We start from the raw sequence: 19834 nt of genomic DNA on the forward strand, positions 1-19834 counted from the left end.
GTTCCTGATGTAGCCTCTGTCCCTCATGGCCTCAGATTTTTTGAAATGTTTTGGCATTGTGTCTTTTGGAACGTAGTTCTGATAGCACGGATTCCTCTCCCCATACAGCGATCAGATCCAGTACCTCCCGTTCGGTCTATGCTGTAGCTCTTTTTCGATTCTGGGACTGCATGGTTATATGTGCTGATGAGCTCGCCTGGCCAAACAGGAAATGAGATTCAAAAGTTCCCGGGGCTTTTCCTGTATACCTGGCCAGTGCATCCGAGTTCAGAGTGCTGTCCAGAGTGGTCACAATGGTGCACTGTGGGATAGCTCCCGGAGGCCAATACCTTCGAATTGCATCCACACTAACCCTAATTCGAAACGGCAATGTCGATTTCAGCACTAATTTCCTCGTTGAGGAGGACTACAGAAATCGATTTTAAGAGCCCTTTCTGTTGAAAAAATGGCTTCGTTGTGTGGACAGGTGCAGGGTTAATTCGGATTTAACACTGCTAAATCCAACATAAACTCGTAGTGTAGACCAGGCCCAAAGGTCCCACACATGCCTAACACAACATGTGGTGTACCTCATCCAGTGCACTAAATGTCAAAATTATGTGGGTGAAACCAGACAATCATTATACTTGAATGAACTCACACAGAAAAATGGTAAGACAAAAACACCATCTCACCCCTAGTCAAACACTTTTCACAAAGCAATCACTCCGTATGTGACCTCTCTGTCCTCGTCCTCAAAGGAAACCTGCACAACAGCTTCAAAAGATGAGCATGGGAGTTAAATTCATATTTTTACTAAAAATCATGGACATAATAAAGACACTGGGTTTATGGCATATTACAATAATCTGTATCTCACCGACCATCCTTTTTAGTCCTCTGACTGCCAGATGCTGAGACTGGATGACAGGAGAAGAATCACATGATAATTGCCCTGTTCTGTTCATTCCCTCTGAAGCATCTGACATTGGCCACTGTCAGAAGACAAGATACTGGGCTAGATGGATCACTCGTTTGACCCACTACTCCCATTCTTGTACTCTTACCTGTTAACTGGCCACCTCATTTTGAATGGTCTCTTACAATATATGTTAACTACTTATTCTAAACAATTTGTTTCACCTTGTACTTAGCTGTGACACTCTGAGTACTTTTCCCAGACCTGAAGAAGAGCTCTGTGTAAGCTTGAAAGCTTGTCTCTTTCACTGACAGAAGTTGGTCCAGTAAAAGATATTACCTCACCCACCTCTAAGATGAGTCATGACCTAAAATGGAACAAAGAAGGCATTGAAAGGCAACACTGCAGAACTACAAGGTCTTGTTATTAATCATTAATAATTATTTCTTCAATGCCATGAGATAAAGAGAAAGCTTCCTGCCATCAAAAGCTTCCAAACTAAAAGTAACTGAAATCTCAGCATGACTAAGAGTATGTATTCTGCAATTAAAAATCTGAAGCTAACTTGAGGTCACAGGCAGTGCTTAATTTGTAATGAAAGAGGTGCCAGGGCTCAAGCAATTTTTGTACATTTATAACTGATGTAGCAAGCCCAGAGATGCCGGGGCTATAAACTGCCAAGCCTACAGGTGCCGGGGCTCACCCCTGGCAAGTCCTGGCACAGATTAAGCATTGGTCACGGGGCTTGGGCTGAGGAACTGTTTAACTGCGGTAGAGACATTCAAGCTTGGGCTGCAGCCCAACCTTGGGGACTCTCCTACCTCACAGGGTCTTAAAGCCCGGGCTCAAGACCAAGCCCGAACATCTACACCATAGTTAAACAGCCCCTTAGCCCAAGCCCCTTGGCTTAAGTCAGCTGGCATGGGCCAACCACAGGTTTTTAATTGCAGTGGAGACATACCCTACTGGTGGCAGAATCAGACCCTAGGTTAAGAAAGCATTACTGTGTCTAGTGAACTACTTAGGTCAATAGGGAAGGAATAACAGGAAAGATATTGAAATAGTGACAATGGTCATGAACGTCATAAATACACAGAAAACTTTTTGAGCGTTAGGGAGGTCAAGGGTGGCTGAAGGAAATAAAGAAATTGAGCAGGCAAGTGCAAAGCAGATGGAGGAAGAGATGGGAGTAGCTGAGCAGACGGATGTGGGAAAGATGTAAAAAGAAGAGAGATTAGTGGTGGGGGTGGGCGGGTGAGTATCCAAAAACAGAAGAGGAAAAAAAAGAAAAGAATTAGGTATCATTTTGGAAGAACATGATGATGTTGAAATTGTACCTTTGCAAATATATATATGGCAGATTTTTTTTTCTTGAAATGATTCAAGAACAAAGTATGCCATCCCATCTCCCAGACACTCAAACGCTTCCCCCTGAAGGTCTAGGAAAGGATCAAGAAAACAGCATGTATTTCTGCTGTGTGATTCAAGTTTGTTTTCCTTCACTTGGCTGACGGATATTTTTCCACTAGACTTTGCAAAGACCTGGGTTGGGTGTTCAACTGTTTGTTTACAAATACAAAAATATCTCTGACATCTGTCTGCATTCTCTCAGTAACTACATCATATTTCCTGCAATTTCCCACAATCACATGCTGACCCTTGCCATAAACTTAGTATAGTTAAGTTTGCTGAAACATCCTTAGCTTTACTTTTCTTTTTAAATATCACAGCTAATGTAAATTGTTGTTTGGAAGTTGCAAATTTTAAGGGACAAAGTTAAGATGGATGGGTGGTGTAAGTTATCTGGGCTGATAGTGAGTGATGAAAGATGCATCCATTTTCAAAAATTATGGACAAATCATCAGCTGATCAGGGTGCAGTGGTGGAGAGATAAGAAAACCACCTTTCTATCTCTCCCAATCACAGGCTACCAGGACAAAACTGGTGGCTTAACTAAGAGCAGCTAGAATAGATCCCCTAGGGACTGGTCCACTATCCGGATTTAATTTTTTTTAAATTAAGTGTGGATTTTTTGTAAAGAAATTACAATATTGTCAAGGGTGTTGGCTGGACTCCACTGACGTGCATATTCAACCTTAACTCTTTTTTAATGAAGATTTTTGTTTACGAGTATGTGGAAAAAGATCAGCGTGTGTGCCCAATTGTCTCCCAGCTCTCTGCATCCCTGCTGCAGACCCTATTTTCCAAATACAAATGCTTCTTGATTTTTATTTTAGCTCATTAGGCAATTCTTTAGGATAAAGGGGAACATAAAGAAACTATAACGGATAAAATATTGGATCACAATGGAAGAAACCACTTCAGTATCAAGATGATTCATTAAAATGAGCCAATGTTTATATTTCACTATTTGATAACTAAACAAGGATTTATTGTAGAATTCTTAGAAAAAGTTTAGAGTGAAAGATTCAGCCATCTGGTAACTGGATATACTTTTACAGAAGGGACTGCAAAAATATAAGATAGCTGAAATATTTATATATATATATATATATATATATTAAATTTTGTGTAGAGACAAAATATACATGGAAGTGCCTGTTTTTTGTATTAGACAACATAAAATAAACCTCATGCTGTAGAATTGTGCAGATGGTCTTAAAAAGAATGTTTTCGTGCCCCCATAACTGCAAGAAAATTGCATTTTATGTAGTACAAATCATGAGAGTAAATGTATTTACAGGAATGCAAGTCTGACCGGAATTACAAATGAAGTGGCTTAATCAGAAATATACAGTGATCTATTCATAGCTGTTTCGAGATGCCAAGAACTTTGCAGATGCCATTGGGTCACATTTTATAAAGTGGCGGTTATAATGGGGACAGTGTATGTGAGAATCAAACAAAACTCCTCAGAGATGTATTTTCTGACAAATAAGCAACATTATTCTCCAATGGCATGATTTCATAATTGTTAGCATTCTCTTATTTTTCATACAGACATGGGCTAGTTGTCTGATCACAGGATGGGGCACAAGGAACTCTTGGGGTGAGGTTCTGTGCTGCCCCTCTGAGATGCACAATACAGATCTCACATTTTATGGGGAGAAGGATAAGGTGGCTTTAAGACACCCTTACCACCTTCCTGATCTTGGGCTTCTCAAAGGGCTGTAGAAGCCCACAGTGTAATTTAGCTCTTGTGCCCTATATAAATGAAGGGAGCCCTAGGGGTAGCAATGCTGTCTGGATTTTCCACAGCCTTACAACTGTCATAGCTTCTGTTCCAGGGGAATCACCTCCCAGCTGGAAGTGAGGCTTTTAGAGCCCCTTTCCATGCTCTAAGCCTTTTAGCTAGAGTAAAGAGGCTGGAGCGGGAGCGAGGATCTCATCCATAGTTTGGAATCCCAGTTCTGGCACTGACTAGTTCTGCGGGTTAGGTATGTTACCTTTTTTGCCTGTATTTTATCTATGAATGTGTACAATATTGTAACCTGTTTTTGCTAGTGGTTCTGTTTCACCAGTGGGGTTCAGAGATGGGAGTGCTAGTGTAGAATAGCCATCCGTGTTTTAAGTGCCTTGTCACCTTACCTTTCTCAATTCTATATGGCACAGGGCTTAAAACACCAGCAGATCTTAGTACCTTGTCTACACTAATGCTCCCATTGCTGTTACCATTGGTGGAGCTGAACCGCTGGTCACCACAGTAGGAAAGGTCAGGAAAAAGTTTGTGGTGTAAACAATGGTTGAGTGAGTCAGTGACACAGCCAGGACTAATACCTGAGAGTGAGTAGGTTGAATATGGAGTGACTCCACTGATGTTCATGAGAGCAGAATTGGCCTACTGTCTTCAAGTCCCATGCCTTGTCCATGAGATCACAGCAGCTGTTTTACTGTACATAAATAACCTGAAAACCAGTCATTACTGCTACATAAAGTATCTTGAATATACATTCTCATCAAGAGGTATGTTAAAGCAGACTTGTGCGAGAGAAGCAAAACTCTCATTGTAGTGGATAATGCTGGAAACATCCTAGTTTCCCAAACATGTAGTTTAGACTCAATTTGTGGATTTAATAAGATTAGATGAGATCCATTACATTTTAGCTGATTAAATACCAAGGTTCAGATTCTGGGCTGCACCCCTAAGAGGTGCAGCACAGGACGCACTGCCCAGAGGAGGGGGTGGGGTAAGCTTTAAGCCATCTTTGTGGCCTCCGGGCTGTTCTGGGGGCTGGAAAGGCTCAGGACATATCTTAGATTGCTCTGGGGGCCTTTCTGAATTCTGGCAGCTGCTCTAGGCTGCTCTGCCGCCCACAGTGCTGGGTGCTGCCGTACCCCAGCTCTACCCCAGTCCTGTACAGAGGCTTACAATGAAATTCTTGGAATGCAGCCTTCCAGCTGTCTTCCACAATACCTGTGATGGGGGAATCCTTTCTTATCTGGATACAGGGCTTTGCACTGCTCCAGCCAGCCCTTTTACATGGCATAAGGGTGCCAGAGTGTGTTTGTGTGGGTGGATGAAATTCTGGTGCTATTGAAGTCAGTGACAAAATTCCCATTGACTTCAACAAAGCCAGGTTTTCAGCCCGTATATTGTATTTTGTCCATTATGAATGGAGTTAGTAAAATGATTGGGTGGCACCGAAGAGCTCTTATTTCCAGCTCACAAAAGCTAATGAAAACTGTGCACTAGAATGCAAGCACCAACATTGTTGCACCCAGGGATCTGACTAAGGCTTAGGGGTGATGTAGAGCACAAAAGTGGTATGTAGAAATTGTAGAGATTAATTGGTACTAGTGACCTATGTTAGTCTCATTCATGGTTTGTGGAAGTAACAGCTTTTTCATATAGTTGCAGCCAACTTGGAAAGTATTATTCAATAATGGGAAGCTCGAAATACACCATGGAAAACCCAGGTCTGAACACCCCCAAACTTTCGGTTTGAAATCTAGAGCCAGATTTTGTAATTTGAGTCCATGTATAATCAAATAGAAATTGCCAATTTGCAGTTATAATTTATGGGTAACAGAAACAGGCAGTTGATTGAATTTAATCCTGAAATGAGTATGACACAAGGAAAGGTTGCAATTTATTTTCATACTATGAAAAGTGTGGTTAGTTGGCTAAGCAGACTGTACCCTTAAAATACACGATTCGCCTCTGCTGATAATATCAAGTGATGCAATCAGTTTTCAGGCGAAAGAAAACTCTAGTGCTTATTTCTTTTCGCAAGTCAAGATGATGGAAAAAGAAGAGCATATGTCACATAGACTGGAATCGATGGTATCCGTGCTTTCAAGACCTACACCCAAAACCAAACCAAAATTAACATTGGAGTATTTATCTAACACTATAATTAGTTAACTACAAAATGACTCATGTTTAGTGCTTGGTTCAGCAGAAAAATTGCAAAACTGTTTCTTTGAATTTTTACTGAAGAGGCAGTTTCCCTTTAAAAGAGTAAGGGATAAATCTGGTCACTGTGCTTGCCTGGGAGGGGGCAAAGGATATATTATCTGTACCTTGAATCTGGGTTTTGAAGGCAGAGTGAACAGGCACTTTTGTTTTCTGAATAAGACGCGAAAAGTCATGACATAGAAACCTGATAATGAACCTTAAATGTTTTTTAAATGACTTTTTGCTAAAGGGAGCTCTAGAATCTAGCCATGGAACAACTTATTCCCATGTTTTCACAGGAACATGGTATTTTGTTAGTGGAGTATAATCTTTACTAATACCACTATACATGTATTTGTCCACTTTGTCTAGTGGTTAGTTCACAGGACTAGGAGTCTGAACATGAGGGTTTCATTCGCCTCTGTCGCTAACCCCATCTGTGACCTCAAGCAAATCACTTAAATTGGCCATGCCTCAATCTGTAAAATGAGGTAATAACCTACCTCATAGGGGGGCTGTGGATTAATTAATGTTTATAAAGCATGTTGAGATCCTCAGATCAGAGGCATTGTATAAACACAAAGTATTAGCATACATTCTGATTTCAGTTACATCCAAACCTGGTTGCTCATGTGTAACACAACATAATTTGGCCAATTTCCTTTTGTGAATGGCTTTGGTTTAACCTGCATTTGAAGTAAGATTAAGGAAAGAAATACACTCACCATTTTAAACATTTGATTTGCATAGACAGTTACTACTACTTGAGTGATTTACTTTGCTGGATTAACCAGTTAAAAATTTCCATTAGGCCTCATCTCTGCCTGATGCTTTTCACTTCTGAGAGGGGCTGAGCTCCCTCCATTTCCACTAATTTCAGAGGGAGTTGAGGGCAGTCAACACTTCCCAGAATCAAACCCTAGATAAAACAATTTTTTATGGAGATGATTCGAGTTCATGACTGGATTGCTAGAAATATTGGAATTGACGACCAAAACATTTAAACTTTAAGAAGATTATGCTGATACCATATAAACCAACTGTAGTTTTGCAAATACTATGCAACCATTAGGAAGCCCCAAGTTATTTAACTGTGATACCTAGATTGCCAAGGATAAATGGAAAAGGATGAAGAAATAAATATGCCAAAAGGGAACACAAGTCAGCAGTCTATATGAGGCAGCTATTTAAACAAACTGCTAGACACTGGTGGTGATGTCTAAGAGGTTCTTGCAGACAGAACCTTGCGTGTTCCTATCAATGGCAAAGTGTTCCACTTTGGGAACAAATGCCCTTATGTTTGTCATTGGTATTTAATAATGTAAAATCAGAATGGGAAGTTTTCCATTGACTGCAATGGACTTTGGATCAGGTCCAGTGTTTCTAAAGCATTTGTCAGCATTTCATAGGTTGGAATTCACACACATTTCTACTGGGTTTTTCAGTCTTTTGTATCATTCTGAAAGAGTATCCTGTCAATGTCTGAGCTTTTTGATTGTGAGGAATGCTTGTTTTACATGGATGCTATATCAACTTTTAGACATAGCAAGGCTATGCATGGCAGAGTTTATATTTTTTACAAATACTTACTTGGCTTTTGCAGGATGGTTTGGTAATGCCAAACTTTTGGGTAAGTTGATCAGTACTGAATTCCCTCCATTTTCCCTCCATCAGGCACTGTGCTTTTATTTCATATTTAACTTCTCGCTCCTGCCTAAGGCTGACAGGGCTATGTTCAGCAGTAAAAAAAGATAAAGCTTGGTCTGTGTGTTTGACTCTCTGAAAAGACATTGCATCCAAGTCAGTTAAAAATCTGTAATATGCAATATAGTAGTAATGACATTTGTTTATTAGAGAACCAACTCAAATATTCATCCATTTCACTTGGTATTTGAGATTTAAATCTTCAGGATCACAGCAAGTACCCATCTAAGCAGGAACTGACCAGGCCATTACTTGGATGGGAGACCTCCAAGAAAATCTGTTTCTGGAGGATGAATGGAATTATGTTGGTGTTTTAATTGATGACATTCTTATTCCTGATTCTATATTGAACAAATGGCCCTCAAGAGATGCTGCTTTCTTAATGAGATGTAAAACTAAGCTCTGATTATTAATGTTTCTATGTCACTTTCAGTAGGAGTGGAGAATATCTCATAAGACAAATTTTTGGTAATTACCCTTGCCTGCCTAAACCTGCTTTAGTAATGGACAAGGCATTCTTCAGTTCTTGATCTGAGGGCCTGTACTCTGTCAGATTCTTATGCCCTATTAAACAACTGACATGTTTCAGTGATGAGTGAAATGATTTCTCTGTATATTGGTTCTGCAGTCTTTCCTGTGTCAAAACTTCTTTTGAAATCATGAGGAATTTGTCTTGAGTAAGGACTGCTGATTTGGACCTATAGTTTCTAAAGCACTTTGTAACCATTCTGGATGAAAGCCATTATGGTCCAAACTAAGAGCTGTGTAAATGAATGAGACTTAACTGATGTCAGTGGTGTTTTAGTTACTTATTCCAGCTCTGAGTCCTATGAAAAGTCATTACATTTCCATGAAAAAAAAAAAAAAGAAAATAACCGATAGGTTCAATTCTGTACTATAATTTGGCCCCCTTTGTGTTGGTTTAGTGGCAAAAAGGGATTAGAAAATTGCTGGATCTCCCCAGCTCAAGGAAGTCTCCACCTAGTATAGTGCAAGTGTAGCTGTTTCCTATGCCACCTGTTCTATCAGCTCCCAGTGTCTGGCTAGGTCAGGTATGGGAGGGGGCATGGCCAGAGTGTTACTACATTCACTTCTCAGTGTACCTTTTTCATTTCTAATCATGGGCCTGACCCTGCAAGCATAGAATTCCTGTTTACTTTGGTGGGAATTTTGTAGGATCATGCCCTATATCACCTGGAAGCAATGGGAGTTCCTCATGCAGAAGACTTGCAGAATTAAGTCCTCTGTACTGCACCCACAGTATTTACAAACATCAAACTTAGCAATATGTTCTAGGACTTATTTGAACAGGAAATTGTTACTGACCACGTTAATTTTGCTAAACAAATGAAACCATCACATTGCTGATTCAAATCTATAATAAGCCACAAAACATAAAGGGAACCAAGCACTTTAAAACAGCTAGGAGAGAAGTTCTCACTTTGGCATTTAACTGACATCTAATTAAAACCAGACTCTTACAGGGAAGGAAGAATTAAAATGGTAACACATACACTATGAAACACTTTTCAGTCAGCATCTCATTATGCAATTTACTACCAGTATTAGCATTTTCCAAAAGACTATGCTGAGCATTATCTGCCCTTTAGGAGAAAAAGGCTTAGAATCTATACCAAGTATCAGATTATGTCCTTTCTACTATGCCCTGTTGAAGATACCACACAAAGAACATGTGAGATGACATATTTTATTAGGCAGGAGACACAGCTGATATTTCATGCAGATTGTCAGCTACTTGTGTTCTCAAAACTGGGCTAGGAAAATCACTTGAGAATAAGCTGTTTATGGATTTTCCAGTATTTCCTGATTATTGACTGACACCTTAAAATACAGAGTGAATATTTTTGTTTGTGGTATTTTAGTATTTCCACTTCTGATTCTAGTTAAAATCATCATGTGCAGAGACACGTGAATGATCATTTTGGAGTCAGAAGAAAGAAAACACATTATGATGCTTGTATTATCCCACACCCTCACTCTACATTCGTTTGCCTTTATTCTCAACCTCAAATTTTTACCTTACAGCAAGCTCAGAATTCATAATGCAACAGAATAAACAGATAATAAACAAACATAATAATCAGATAAATAATAAACAGAATTCACATAAGGCAAGTGGTGCTTTTATCTTACTTGAATGTAAAAGCTGTATGCTGAAGCCTCATGTCTGATTGCTTTTATCTCAAAGAAGAATCCATACATGGAAATTATTTCTTCATGATATCGTGGCTCCTAAAGGACAATTAAAAAAGAAAAACTCTCTCCAAAGTAATCTCAAAAATATGTGGGCAGAAATCACAAATAATCTATTATTACGAAAAATATGTCTCATTTTGCTTGTCATGTAAAAGAAAAAATACAGTCTCTGTGAAATTATATTTAAACTAGTGGAAAGCTATAAGTGGAGTGCAATGAAAATCAAATACAGACATTAAAAATTATAATGCTCTAGGTCCACAAGAGTTGTAAGGGGGAGTTTAAGGCAGGGGGACTTTTAGGTTGAGGGGGATGTCTCTTGGAAGCCTGGGGTCCGTGTCTTATTGTTCTTTGCTTCTATGTGCTCATCAAAACCAAAGTGTCTCCAATATGTATGGCAACTGGGATGTAGGAGCATTAGGAGCTTAGCCTGGAAGGGTAGAGCAGGAAGGAAGGCCTTCTGTTGTGTCTGATTACATATAATGATTTTCTATTCATCCAGGGTGGAATTCACCACAGTGCAGAGGGCCAACACAAAGCCAATGCCTTACTTAAGCCTTACCTAAGTCCTCAGAATTGTAAGGGAGACATTTAACCCCACAAAACACATGCAGCACAGGCAGTGCCAGGGCAAGCTTCTTCCCGCATGTGTCTCAGTCTGAGAATGATGTTCAGGTCCATTCAGTCACTGACTACTTCAGAGACAATTATGACAGTGAATTTTGTGTTGTAGACACTAGCCTATTTGGAATTGGACTGCAACTGCTATACATTAGATAGATAACTGTCAATTTACATAGGGTTTGATATAATGCCTATTGAAGTCAACTCATTCCCAGCTCACCCTCTGCCCTTTTCAGGGTCCATGAATACAATGAAAAATAGGATTTTGAATTAATACACATCATCTAGCATTTCTACTGTGACAAAGTTCCTCCTCTGCCTTGGTCCTGAGCTTACTGGCAGATTTGCTCGCCTTAGAGATTCCCGGCAGCCCTCAGTTTGGCCACTTTTGCTAGTGGATCAAACCTGCCGTCCACTCAACTAACCTCATCACTGGCCAGCATGGGGGAAACGGAGAACAGTCCCCGCAGTCTCTGTGTCCCACCTAGTGGGTCGGGAACAGGCCAGATCCCTTTCCAATTTAGACCTTCCCTTCTGGTGTTTCTCACAGACTAGGTCAACTCCTCCTGTGTCCGATCAGGAGTTGGGGGGATGGGGAGAACCTGGTCCCACCCTCTATACCAGATCTTCCTCCTGAAGCCTGACCACACTTGAACTCTTCAGTCCTTCCGTAGCACGCCTTCTCACTCCCTGATCCTTGTGCACTCCCCTACTAACTGATGGGAGGTCCTTTTTAAACCAGGTGTCCTGATTTACTTGCCTGCCTGGGGCTAACAGTATGGGGTTACTGCAGAGGGCAGTCCGTAGGTCTGTGAAGGCTATCTCTGCTGCGTCAGACCATCTCACCAGATCAGGTCCACGGACCTTCACTAGGTCTGTCAGAGGGCTTGCCCTTGTGGCAAAATGGGGGATAAATCGTGGGTAATACCCCACCACACCTAGGAATGCCCGGACTTGTTTCTTGCAACTTGGATGAGGCCAATTTTGGATGGCCTCTAACTTATTCAGTTGGGTTTTTACCAGACCTTTTCCCACAATGTAGCCAAGATATTTGGCCTCTGTAAACCCTATGGCGCACTTGGCAGGGTTTGCTGTAAGGTTTGCTGTAAGCTCACCTGAAAGTATTGAGGACTGCCTCCACCTTCTCTAGGTGGGTTTCCCAGTCTGGGGTATGAATTATCACATTGTCTAGGTAGGCAGCAGCATAATGATTATGGGAGCGTAATAGCTTGTCCATGAGGCACTGGAAGGTAGCTGGGCCCCATGTAGTCCAAAAGGGAGGACAGTATATTGGAAAAGACCCTTTGGTGTAGAGAACGCAGTCTTTTCCTTTGCATCTTTGGCAAGGGGAATCTGCCAGTACCCCTTTGTCAAGTCTAGGGTAGTCAAGTACCGGGCATTGCCCCGACGGTCCACTAGTTCATCTATGTGAGGTATGGGGTATGCGTCAAACTGGGATACCTCGTTCAGTTGCAGGAAATCATTGCAAAACCTTGTGGTGCCATCAGGTTTGGGCACTAACAAGATTGGGCGGGACCACTGACTGTGGGATTCTTCAATGATCCCCAACTCCAGCATTTTTTTTAACTTCTGCTTTTATTTCCTCCCTTTTGGCTGCTGGCACCCGCTAGGGCCTCATTGTTACTCTGGCCCCAGGGTTCATGATGATGTGGTGATATGTCTCGGTTGTTCGACCTGGTTTTGTCGAGAACACATCTTGGTTCCGGAAGATCATCTGATACACCTCATTCTTCTGGTCTGGCGTTAAATCGGGAGACACCCTCACCTGTTTGGAGGATTTGTTTTCCTGGGATAGGTCTTTTCGGACAGCTGTGCATGCCTCCTGTGCATGCCAGGGTTTCAGAAGGTTGACACGATATATTTGCTCTTGTTTCCGACGTCCTGGTTATCACACCTTGTAATTTACCTTCCCTGCGGGTTCAGTTATTTCATAGGGTCCTTGCCACTGGGCCAAAAGTTTACTCTCTGTTGTGGGTACCAACACCATTACTCATTCTCTCAGCTGGAACTGCTGAACTTTGGCTTGGCGATTGTACTGAGCTTGTTAGTCCTCTTGCGCCTTCTCTACGTGTTCCCACACAATGGGAGTGACTTGTGCGATCCGGTCCCACATTTGTAACACATGCTCAATTACATTCTTCCCCTCATTGGGCTCCTCCTCCCAAATTTCCTTGGCTATGTCCAAGTTGCCGCAGGGGTGGTGCCCATATAATAAGCTCGAAGGGAGAAAACCCAGTTGAGGCCTGAGGTACCTCCCGGATGGCAAACATAAGGCATGGTAGTAGGGTGTCCCAATCCTTCCCGTCTCGACTTACCACCTTCCTTATCATAGCCTTCAGGGTTTGGTTGAATCTTTCTACCAGCCCATCGGTCAGTGGATGATAGACCGAAGTCCTCAGGGTATGTATGTGGAGTAGATCACATAGGTCCCTCATTAGTTTTCACATAAATGGGGTTCCTTGGTCCGTCAGTATCTCCTTTGGTAGCCCCAATCGGGCAAAGATCCCCACTAGCTCTTTGGCTATTGTTTTAGAGACTGTGTTCCGCAAGGGTACAGCTACTGGATACCGAGAAGCATAATCCAGAATGACAAGTATATATTGGTGGCCCTGGGTAGTCTTCTCTAGGGGTCCCACTAGGTCCATGGCTATTCACTCAAACAGGACCTCTGTGATGAGTAGGGGTACCAAAGATGCCCTCAAGTGGGGACTATGTAGCTGACACTCTGGGCAGGAGGCACAGTATCTCTGCACTTCTTTGTGCACCCCAGGCCAGAAGAACCTTCGTAGGACCCTTGCCAGGATCTTCTCTACCCCTAAATGCCCCCCAAACATGGCTATGTGCGAGGCTTAATACAGCCTTCTGGTGTTTGTGAGGCACTGGAGTTGCTCTACCTTCTGTCCTTGTACTGTACAGGAGATCCTTTTTTATAATGAAGTAGGGGCTGGGTCCCTGGGTTTTCCCTTCCACGGGGACCCCATCTATCTCTGTTACCTTCTTCTAATGTTGTTGTACCTTGGATTTTCAGCTTGGTCCCATCCAAAATGTTCCCTCCCGGGGCTGGTCTGCCTGAGTTCTAGGGGACGGGTCTCTATTGCTGCTGCCGGTTCGGAGGCATTATGTTTGGGGTCTGGCTCACATGCTTCTCCCTCCTGGGTGGCGTCCTTTTCAGCTGCCTGGGTCCACCTACCTACGAAAACGATTCTCTGGCTTTGGGTCAGTATTCGGGTTCCCAAGGCCTTAACTGCCCTTCTTTCCTTTTTCATCTTTCTGCCCTGCCTGGGAGAGGAGAAAATGTCTGGGGAAATTTCGGAGAAAACTGGGAGTTGATAGTCTACCGTGGATGCCTCACTAGCTTCAGGGTCCTCCCCTTTCTCCAATCCCCCTATTCGGAGTAAGTCATCAAATCCTGGGAAGTCCCTCCCTATGAGCACTGGGAGTTTAGGCACTACACCCATTGCTACTTCTGTAGAATTCCCTTGGATTTCAATTTTTACTGCAATGGTGGGGTAGTAACTAATCGTCCCATGGACGCATGTCACCCCTGTACGTTTTGCCTGTAGTAACTAACAACATTTCTCGAGCTTTCCTGAGATGAGTGTGATGGCGCCCCCCAGAATCTAACAGTGCTGTGGTCTCTACTCCATTTAACCTCAATGGCCTGCTATATTTGTGTGGGGTTAAAGCAACCCCCACAATGTGAATTAGGGAGCATGGATTTTCCTGGTTGTCTAGGTTATGTTGCATAGACTCCTCAGCACTGGGGCATTGTGCAACTATGTGTCCCCCCCTCCCCACAAGCGTAACATCTGTATGGGGCCCTAGGCATTCCCTGGTCTCTCGGTTTGGGCAGTATAACATCACGATACTCTTCACTCTCAGTGCTTTGACTTTTGGTGGCCTCTGATGGGCCTTCAGTCCCTCTCTTGTTCCACCTGGGCCTTCCTGGGAGCTTAGTTGACTGAGATCTGGGGGTCGGTGCCACTAGTTTAATTCAGGGCACCTCTTCTTTAACTGTTTGGATCAGTTCCCTCACTATCCTTTGCCTCTCTACCAGTGCAACAACCTCATCGTAGGTGGAGGGGTCGTTCTGGCTTACCCAGGTGCGAAGGTCTGGCGGTAGTCCTCGCATGTACCGGTCAATGACCAGAATCTCTAGTATCTCTTCTGGACTCTGAGACTCAGTTCATAACCACTTTCGTGCAAGATGGATGAGGTCATATAATTGGGACCATGGGGTTTTGTTTTCTTGGTACCTCCATTCGTGATATCGCTGGGCCCACACTGCGGTCGTTACCCCAGATCTGGCCAGGATCTCTGCTTTCAGCTGGGGGTAGCCTGCCCCAGCCTCTTCAGACATATCATAATAGGCCTTCTAGGCCTCCCCACAAAAGAATGGGGCGAGGATGCCAGACCACTGTTCTTGGGGCCAAGCCTCCCGTATGGCTGGCCTCTCAAAGGCCAGGAGGTATGCCTCTATGTCATCCTCCCGCATCATTTTCTACAGCCAATTGCTGGCCCATATGACCTGCGTCCCATCATGGCTGTAGTTCAGCTCTGTAAGAGCCTTCACCTGGTTTACCAGTTCCCGCAACATAGCCCGGTCTTGAGCGGCCTGGTCCATTAACAAGCAATTGGTCTCCTGCTGCAGCCTCACTGCCTCCTGTTGGGTGGCTGCCTGGACACAGGTAGCCTCCTGCTGGGCAGCTGTGGCTAGTATCAGTGCCCACACTATCTCCTCCATTATGGTGGGGGGAAAAAAATAAACCCTCTCCCTCTTTTTTTTTTTTAAACACCATCCTTTTCCCGTCACGCGGTGCACCTGATCCCACTGTTCACACCAGTGTGACAAAGTTCCTCCTCTGCCTTGGTGGGTCCTGTGCTTATTGGCGGATTTGCTCGCCTCAGAGATTCCCGGCAGCCCTCAGTTTGGCCACTTTTGCTAGTGGCTCAAACCTGCCGTCCACTCAGCTAACTTCATGACTGGCCAGCCTGGGGAAACCGAGAACAATCCCCACAGTCTCTGTGTCCCACTTAGTGGGTCGGGAACAGGCCAGATCCCTTTCCAATTTAGACCTTCCCTTCTGGTGTATCTCACAGACCAGATCAACTCCTCCTGTGTCCGATCAGGAGCTGGGGGGATGGAGAGAACCTGGGCCCACGCTCTAAACTGGGTTTGAGCCCAGGGCCCTGTAGATAGCAGCTGTATACAAAGTTCCCTGTATCAGCTGCATGAGAGCTACAACTCCCTGGGCTATTTCCCCAGGACCTTCCCCCAGCACCTTCTTTATCCTCACTGCAGCATCTTCCTCCTGAAGTCTGATCACGCTTGAACTCTTCAGTCCTCCCGCAGCACACCTTCTCACTCCCTGCTCCTTGCATGCCCCCCTACTAACTAATTTGAGGTCCTTTTTAAACTAGGTGTCCTGAATAGTCTGCTACCATAATTGATTCTAGAAAGTTCATAATTGGCTCCTGGTGTCTTGATTAGCTTGCCTGTCTTAATTGGTTCTAGCAGGTTCCTGATTGCTCTAGGGCAACCCCTGCTTTGGTCACTCAGGGAATAGAAAACTATTCATCCAGTGGCCAGTATATTTGCCTTCTACCAGACTCCTGTACCCCACTGGTCTGGGTCTGTCACACTACTTTGTCTCATTTATTTAAAATATTTTTCGTTGTCCTAACAAGGAAACTAACTAGACTAACAAATGTAGTTTATCTTCCTTGATTTGTTTTCCCATTTAAAATAGATTACAGATCTGAAAACAGCTGCCATTTTTACAATAAAAAGTATGTGAGTAAAAATACTGGTATCCACTGAGAAGCACACCAAAGCCTAGAGACTCCCACCAGACAGTTTTGATTTCTCTGTTACATACCTGTTTAAGCAGCAGACCAAATCTCACAGCTTGCATGGAAAAATCTCTCTGCAATGTCATGTCACCACCATTCTCTAGCTGAAGGGAAAGGAAAATATGCCCCATTTGATGAAGTCATTGATTCAATATATTATATAAAAGAAGCACAAAGCTAGGCACAAAGAATTTATGACTGTTTCTGCTGCTTTCTCAGTGAGGCAATCTTCATAGGAATGAGTATCCTATATTTAAATTGACAATGTATGGTAGATTGTACAGTTTTTCTTCCTAGTGGTTTGGAACAACTAAGCAATTAGTGACACGGGACCCAATTCTCCACTGTTTTGCATCTTGTGTAGTCATTTACATCTGTGCCAAGTGATTGAAAAGTGAGTGTAAAGTGGTACCAAATCAGAATAGTAGCATTTTGCACCTACTACACAGGTATGAAAATCTACACCAGGTGCAAAACAATGGAGAATCAGGACCATAATATAAAAAAGATAATTTTAATGAAGTGGAGTATATTTATGTTGTGAAAAGTTATGATAAAATGTTCTGATTCAAGTTTCTATTTCATTATTATTTCAGTATTTTCTTTTAGAAGTAGCATTAACTCCCCTACACATTTTTCCCTCCTCAGAAAGTATGCGTTTGAGATATGCAGCTGCTGACCTGGGCAGCCAATTGCAACAAAACTCCTAAGGGAGCGGGCATCAGTGCAAACTAGCGGGACATCCTCTGTCTTTCTCTTCCCACTTTGCAAGGCCATTGACTTCAATGGGAGATGTACCTGTTTACACCATGTATGAATTTGTCCCCATCTGCTTATGTGGAAAAAAACCTGACGAATAGCAAAACAATAGAAGTGTCTAAGAAGTTGTTAAAGGAAACATACTCTCTCAGAAAGTATAGCTGGTGTTTGGGTATGACAGCATAAAAACCCATCATATTATCCACTATCATGCCTTAAGCTCAGAAGCAAAGATTGCCAAAGCAAAGCAATTTTACATAGGAAATTTTACAGGCTTTTTTAAGCCAGAGATCATCCATTATTCCATTTGTACATTACCTGGCTGACACAATGAGGCCTATATCCTGACTGCGGCCTTGAGGCACTCCCTCAGAACAAAATATAAGAAAACGTCTGAGCTCCAATGAATATATATATATAAACATTTTCAGTTTTTGAACAATGTAGAAGCATACCAACTCACTGCATGGTAATGGTTGGACAGAATCTGTGTCAGCCATGGCAGAGGGAGGAAATTAATCTGCCGCAAATCCTCCAGATGCTTACCTTTGGGATTTGGGGGGAAAATTTGATAAATAAAATTGTATTATTAAAAGGAACTAAAGCACACATATTACAGAGAACAGTTATGGCAATGTGGGAGGATCCGAATAAAGAAGTCCACTAAAAATTCATCACCCAGCCTCACTTCAGACTCTCCACGTAATTCACAGAAGGGTTGTTGTGCAAATCATCCACAAAAGGAGCTAGGGAGGGGCATTCTGGGGATGGTCTCAGTGGTCAGGGTCATGATACACATGTTCATGTGCAAATTGACACTTGCATATTAATAGCTCCTGCTTGCATCCCATTGTGCATTTTTTTTCATATCCATACCCTGTGGTAGGATTAATCCACATGGGGTGTATAAGGCTATGAAATTGGCACATATTAACATGGTCAGCTCCAGGGATTTGGGTGCATCTTTAGATAAAATCCAAGAAAATGGTACAGAAACAAAAACGTTAGATTAGATTTGTATAAAATATATACCCCACAGGTAAGTATTTACATTGATTTGGAAGGTTGTTGGGCTCTGAAGATCACCTTATTCACTTGTCCATCACCCATTGGGTGTACATTTCAAGGGTCAATATTTTTCATATATTTCAGAGAAATCCAATTTTAAACACTGAAATATTGTTTTCGGCTCACTTGTAGGAGAGTGGGAGTTTTCACTTTTAACTGTCAATATGCATTCTGCATGTGTGCAAAAGAAGTGTGCCTATGTAAGCTAGGTAAACAGTTGCATAATTCCTTGATATGGGCATGCTCACTTGTGTATATAAATTGGGCTTTTGCACACACTGAATTTCTGTGAGTGTAATTTCAAATGCCAGTTTGAAAGCATGGGCCAATGCTTCGTAGGACACAAACACACGATAAACTTACTTGAAGTTATTCCATGTAAACGAAGGGATTGAAAAACAGTTATATATCTCTGTCCTGCTTCCCTTTCCAGAAAGGAACATCTCTTGGGTAAACTAAAAACAAACAAAGTAGCAGAAAACTTAACTTAACCCAAAATGATTTCATATCCACATTCTAAATTTCACTATTTAGGTTTTGTTTTGTGTATGTACCTCTTAACATACTAGCTTTCAGCTGGACTGTATTTGACCCATTCATAAGGCAATTTTTATAGCATCGGAATTAAAAAGTACTGATTTAATTTCATACCCTCTCACTGTGTTTTTTAAAGTAAAATTGACTTCTTGGAAGTTGTGCTTGGGTACTGATGGTTGGATTTGGGTACACATGGTCACCAAATTCCACACATTTAAAGTAAAAAAACCAACAACCCACATAGTGAGTCTGCTTTTAAAAATGTGCTTCAAATGACTATTGCTTCTCAAAAGGAGATGAAAACATTATCATGCAAGTTTCTCAGAACTCATTTGGAAACAGGCTGTCGCTTACTAAAGGCAGTTCAAGGCAAGGACCAGCTCAAGACGCTCAGATTATTTTTCCATGAGTCAAGAGTTGTACTCAAAACAAAAATTTCCCTGTGCATACCAAGCCCATGTTGTTGCACTAAGCTCTTACAAGCAACACTGCTGCCAACCTCCTTGCTATAGCAAAAATGACAAATGGTTTGGACAGTTTTTAAAATTTGATTCAGTCTCTCTCTCTCTTATTTGTCCCTCATTTCTGAAGCCAGGTGCTCTTAATATAATGAGTTCAGCTGTACAGAGATTGGAAGGTGAGGAAAATGGTAACTAATATATGTAAAACATCTCTAAAAATGACCTAAAATAGCTTGACGTAGCATGTGATCATCACGGATGTGATAAACTGGGAAAGTGGTTGCATTACTTTCTAGGACTATGTGTGACTTTAGTTTCCCTGTTCAGTTATGT

At 42.3% G+C, this 19834-nt stretch overlaps 1 protein-coding gene across 1 annotated transcript in view; it reads right to left on the reverse strand.

The window, feature by feature from the left end:
* Positions 1-6076: 6076 nt before the first annotated feature.
* BTBD16 (BTB domain containing 16) overlaps positions 6077-19834 on the reverse strand; it is a 44976-nt gene continuing 31218 nt past the window's right edge. Inside the window, exons 12-18 of the mRNA XM_043519376.1 lie at positions 18867-18958; positions 17899-17981; positions 16703-16780; positions 10116-10214; positions 7848-8036; positions 6383-6428; positions 6077-6162 (exon numbers count right to left, since the gene is read on the reverse strand). Coding sequence (XP_043375311.1) covers positions 6077-6162; positions 6383-6428; positions 7848-8036; positions 10116-10214; positions 16703-16780; positions 17899-17981; positions 18867-18958 — 673 coding nt within the window. The remainder of the gene's footprint in view (positions 6163-6382; positions 6429-7847; positions 8037-10115; positions 10215-16702; positions 16781-17898; positions 17982-18866; positions 18959-19834) is intronic.

This window comes from Dermochelys coriacea, chromosome 7 (genome assembly GCF_009764565.3).
Source record: "Dermochelys coriacea isolate rDerCor1 chromosome 7, rDerCor1.pri.v4, whole genome shotgun sequence".
NCBI classification, from domain to species: Eukaryota; Metazoa; Chordata; order Testudines; family Dermochelyidae; genus Dermochelys; species Dermochelys coriacea.